Genomic DNA, 5,496 nt, shown 5'->3' with positions numbered 1-5,496 from the left:
CTCATCTCCTCCGGCTTGTATCGCTTCTGAACTTGAATCTAACGTTCACAGAACAGAACTTCTCGCTTGCCGTGCGTTCGCCAACTGATAACCTTGCCTCGATTTGGATGTGCCGTTCACTTGACGACCAACCGACTAGCCTCACACTTACGTGGCTTTATCAGAATCGCTGCCCAATCATAATGTTGTCGCTACCTGCGGCCTTTGAACTGACCTGTCTGTTTCCAAGTTCCCAACAAAATGATATGACGTCATTCATGAACTGACGTATTTCCGTTCCGGTCTTGGTTATCCTTACAATGCACAGGCACTTGCTACATTACATTTGATAAAACATAGACAAAAAACCCACTACATTCATTTATTCATTTTATTTCACAACAAAATAATATCCACCCTAACAAAACAATAAACATAGAGTCGCTGGACATGGATTCACGTAATTTTACGTGACATTACGCTCCCCCTCTGAAGCTAAAACAGTCATGTTTGAGCTAAGTCATTCATGTATGCGACTCATGTAATCAGCTCCGACGTTGTCTTTGCCCGGGATGACTTTGACAGTGAAGGAATACTGCTGTAATTGCATTGCCCATCTCATCAGACGACCATTCTCAGTCTTGGTCTTTTGCAGATACGTCAATGGCTGATGGTCTGTCTCCAGCGTGAAATGAACGGAGTACAAATATTGCTCATATTTCTTGACCGCCCACACCACTCCTAGACATTCCTTCTCGATCACTGAGTAGTTTTTCTCCGCCTTGCTCAGTTTCTTGCTCGCATACGCCAGTGGTTGCAATCCCTGTCCTTGGTTCTGCATCAATACAGCTCCCACTGCGATATCCGATGCATCCGTCCTCAGAACAAAAGGTTTGCTGGGATCTGGCAACAGCAACACTGGTTTGCTTATCAGCTTTTCCTTGAGCTTGATGAACGCAGCTTCACACTCGTCATTCCACTTCACCTTTTCTGGTTGTCCCCCTTTGGTCAAATCTGTCAGTGGAGCGCTGATCTCCGCGTAGTTGTCGACAAAACGCCTGTAGTACCCCACTAGACCCAGGAATGCTCTCACTTCCTTCTTCGTGACTGGTCTGTTGGCGTCTCTGATTTTCTGGATTTTGTCTTCATCTGGCATGATCATCCCTTGCCCCACATGATGACCCAAATAATCCAGCTCTGAATATCCAAGATAGCATTTGGATGGTTTGGCTGTCAGGCCCACTTCTTCCAGCCTCTTCAGCACAGCGTCGACTGCCTCTACATGCTGCTCCCACGTCTCAGTGGCCACGATGATGTCATCAATGAAGTGTTCAACGTCATCACTCTTCATCGGTTCTAACAGCTTCCGCATCATCCTTGTGAACACGGCACCACTGGTCTTGAGCCCGAAGGGTAGTCTCTTCCACTGGAATTCCCCTGCTGGGGTTGAGAACGAAGTCTTTGGCCTGTCTGACTCCTTCACTCCAATTTGCCAGTAGCCCTTGCTCAAGTCAATTTTTGACAAATATCTCTTCTTCTTCAGTTTTGCGAAAATCGTTGGCACATCTGGTATTGGCTCAGAATCAAATTCCAACTCCTTGTTCAACCTCCGGTAATCAATACAGAAGCGAATCGTCCCATCCTTCTTCTTCACCAGCACAATAGGACTGTTATACGGTGAAACACTAGGCTCGATGACTCCAAGCTTCAACATGTCGTCGACCTCCTTTTTCACTGTTTCCACTTGTGCAAATGGCAATGGGTATGGTTTCACGTGTACTGGTTCCGTTGACTTGAGTTTCAACTCGCACTCCTCAAGCACACAATGACCTGGTATATCGCTCAAAGCTTTGACTCGGTTCCCGCAGATTGCTTGAAGTTCTGCCTTTTTCTGCGGCGCTAAGTCCGGGTTGATCTTCACGTCGCTTGGACCCTCTTTCGGTTGCAAGGACAACATGGGAAAACAATCTATTCCCAAACCCCCCATTTTCTCCTCTTGAACTTCATCCACTACTACACAAGCTTCTTGTGTGTCCTGTTTTGCATCGCAAACTGGCGTTGTTTGCTTTCCACTTCCGTCAGTCTCGCGATCCACGTACAGCTTCAGCAGATTCGCATGTAGAATCTTTTCTTGATCCTTGACCTTCACCTTGTAGTTACAGCCTCCAATTCTGTCCAAAACTAGGTACGGTCCTCTCCATGTCAACTGCAACTTGTTCCGCTTTTCCGGCAACAGCATCAGTACCTTGTCTCCTGCGGCAAAGTATCTTTCCTTCGTTTTCTTGTCATAGGCCTTGGCGTATCTGATTGCTGCTTTGCTGAGGTTATCTCTAGCAATCTCACACGTTTTTGCAATCTTGTTGGTAAGATCCACGATGTGACTGACTGTAGATCTGGCCTCTTCCTCTACATCCTCGCTTGTCCACACTTGACGAAGTACTTGCATTGGCCCCCTCACCTCACGTCCAAACAACAGCTCAAACGGTGAAAATTTCAAGCTTTCTTGTGGTGTCTCTCTGTATGCGAACAGCAACGCCGGTAGAAACTGGTCCCAATCTTTCGGTTGCTCCTGACACAGTCTCTTCAGCATACTCTTCAACGTCTGGTTAAACTTCTCTGTCAGCCCATTCGTTTGCGGATGCCATGGTGACGTACGAATACCTTTCACGTTCAACAGCTTGTTGAGTTGGCTCATGACCTCACCCATGAATTGGCCGCCTTGATCCGTCAAAATCTCCTTGGGTATTCCCAGTCTTGTCCAGATGACGAAAAGTGCATCAGCAATCGTCTCTGCTTTGATGTCCTTCAGTGAGGTAGCTTCTACGTATCTCGTAGCATAGTCTACAACCGTCAAGACGTATCGATGTCCTCTGTTTGACGCTGGCACAATCGGCCCGACTATATCGACACCTATTCTCTCAAATGGAGTTTTGATGAGTGGCATCTTCTTTAGCGGCACTTTCTTTGTCGCTCCTTTCTTGGTACTGCGCTGACACGCATCGCAGGAAGCACAGTATCGCCTGATGTCTCCACATATCCCTGGCCAGTAGAAATCACGCCATACGCGATCTCTGGTCCGTCGCACTCCCTGATGCCCTGCCATCGCCGAGTCATGTGCTAGTTTCAGAACATATGATCTGTAGCACTCTGGTACCACTACTTGTTTGCACGAACTGTCTTCGCTCATGTACACCCGATAAAGAATTTCTTTTCTCCATTCGTAGTGCGTTCCATCCTGCGGTCCTTTCCCGGCTCGGTCTCGTATTTTATCCAAACTCGGGTCGTTCTTTTGTTCCCGTGACAAGTCTTCCGGCCGTATCTGACCCAGATCTACCTGTTTCGGTAACCATGGTTCAGCTCCCCTCTTTGCTTTTTCCTCCTGGAGTCTAGTCTGCACTGGTGCAGCCTCCGGTGACGTCATCTTCACTTCCATCGTTGGGAATACAGGTACGTTCAACTTTTCCTCCTCAGCGGTTATCCTGTAGTTACCAATGAGAACTGGATGAATCAGCGTCTTCACTACCAACACTCTGGTCAATCCTGAGAAAAATGGTGTTTCCAATTCCACTTCTGCTATCGGAATTTTCCGGTTCGACGAATCAGCGAGCGTCAGATTTTGGTATTGACCCAAATATCTCTCCTTTGGCACTAGTTTTGAATCCACCAAAATACAATTTGCTCCAGTGTCGCGCATTCCGATCACCGTTTTTCCGCCGACTTTCAGCTGACACATAGGTTCGAAATCTTCCCTACAGCGCTGGCAAGATTCTCCCTCTCTTGGTGCTTGTACTGCTCCCACCACAGAGGACGCTTGATTTCCTCCTTGTTTCTCCATTTTTGGACAATCTCGAATCAGATGTGGACCTCCACATCTATAGCACTTCCTATCTGGCCTACTGGGTCTTGGATTCCAATCCCCAGTGTTTTTCTGACCCATAGGCTTACCCCCTTGGTTTTGAGGCATTGACACACTGCTCTTATTTTCAACTTTTTGTTTGGGCCCGTGGCCATCCCCACCTGTCCCAAACCTCTTGTTGTGACCTCGACCTTCTGCTTCGCGAGCATCCTCAAAGGTCTGTGCATGCAACAAAACTTCATTTAAGTTGTTAGGAACTCTTTCCCTAACAAACCTAGCTTGATCTGGACTGAAAGTATCCATCAACTTGTCTGATAGAATCAAATCCTTCAAATCACCAGATCTTCCCTCTTTCTCGGATAGCTCAATCCATCTATCCAAATAAGTGCTCATGCGCAACTTACATTCTCTGACATTTTCATGGCTCTTGCGCTTGAAATCACGAAACTTCTTTCTGTACGCTTCCGCTGTCAACTGGAAACGACGCAAGATCGCTGACTTGACAACATCAAACTTCACTGCATCCTCATCAGACAGCTCAGTATACACCTGCCTAGCTTGGCCTTTGAGTTGTCCCGCTAATCTAATAGCCTTTTCTTTATCTTCCCATTCCAACAGCTTCGCAATCCGCTCGTACTGTCGTAAGAACACTTCTACATCATCTTTGTCATCTAAAAACGGAAGTTTGATGTCTATCTTTTTAGCTGACTCTCTATCTCCCTGATTTGCATTCTGATTCACATTCAACCCTAACTCAGCCATTTCTCTGATTTTCCTCATCTCAAAATCTTGCTGCATCGCTAGAGTTTCGAGTTGTATTCTTGCCTTTCTTTCTTCTTCTTCCCGTCGCTCCTTCGCCTTCCTTTCTTCTTCTTCCCGTCGCTCCTTCGCCTTCCTTTCTTCTTCACTCGCTTTCCTAGCTTCTTCTTCTCGCCGCTCCCTCTCTTGTCTCTCCAACTCTTCCTTTCTTCTCTTTTCCTCCTCGTACTCTTGTCTTCTCTTCTCCGCATAATCTCCTAGATTTTTACCCGTCAAACCTAGCAAACGACCATCTTTCAAAAACTTTGAAAGACTCACATCTTGGTCCACCTCGTCATCATCCTGACGATTACGACCTCTTCTCCCCGCCATTGTTGCTTACACACTATAACAACTATGAACTCAGTCTTACGGATGTATGCACACTAAGTGACCTTGACCCGAACGTCAAACCAAATCACTTACACCTACCACTATTCTACGAAGAATCTCTCTTCCTATACAAACGCAAACGTCGTTCTATATCCCGATATACACCTATGATAATCACCTGATTATCACACTGTATATCTGATCACTGTAACTCGACACTAGTATTCAATCTTTATACTGTGTCTAACGCCACATATAATTCTCAAAAAAACCAAAGGAATCTTTTGTCCAATCTGTCTCCAGATATCTGATGAAAACAACACCCGTATTTCAACAGATTTGGTTATTTGACCTTTGTGAAACCTACTTCCCCTTGTTCGGTTTCATTCACACGGTTTGTTTCACAAACCCTACAACTTATCTTTTTCACTTTATACACTTCTTCTTATCCCGTACAAGAAAAAGTTTATAAAGAACAGGTTCTGGTAACTATAAGCATACACGTATACATGCACACTATAATTACCAAT

At 45.8% G+C, this 5,496-nt stretch overlaps 1 protein-coding gene across 1 annotated transcript; it reads right to left on the bottom strand.

Moving 5' to 3' along the window:
- Window positions 1–499: 499 nt before the first annotated feature.
- LOC138956939 (uncharacterized) lies at window positions 500–4,966 on the bottom strand. The gene has a single exon (XM_070328140.1). The coding sequence runs from the start codon at window positions 4,964–4,966 to the stop codon at window positions 500–502; it is 4,467 nt and encodes a 1,488-aa protein (XP_070184241.1).
- Window positions 4,967–5,496: the final 530 nt, after the last annotated feature.

The sequence above is a fragment of the Littorina saxatilis genome, unplaced genomic scaffold (assembly GCF_037325665.1).
Source record: "Littorina saxatilis isolate snail1 unplaced genomic scaffold, US_GU_Lsax_2.0 scaffold_1236, whole genome shotgun sequence".
Lineage (NCBI taxonomy): Eukaryota > Metazoa > Mollusca > Gastropoda > Littorinimorpha > Littorinidae > Littorina > Littorina saxatilis.
The sequence above is the reverse complement of the archived record's forward strand: the minus strand, read 5'-3'. Positions and strand labels throughout refer to the sequence as shown.

Coding starts and splice junctions, on each gene's coding strand:
- LOC138956939 (XM_070328140.1), bottom strand. CDS start 4,966: ATGGCGGGGAGAAGAGGTCGTAATCGTCAGGATGATGACGAGGTGGAC.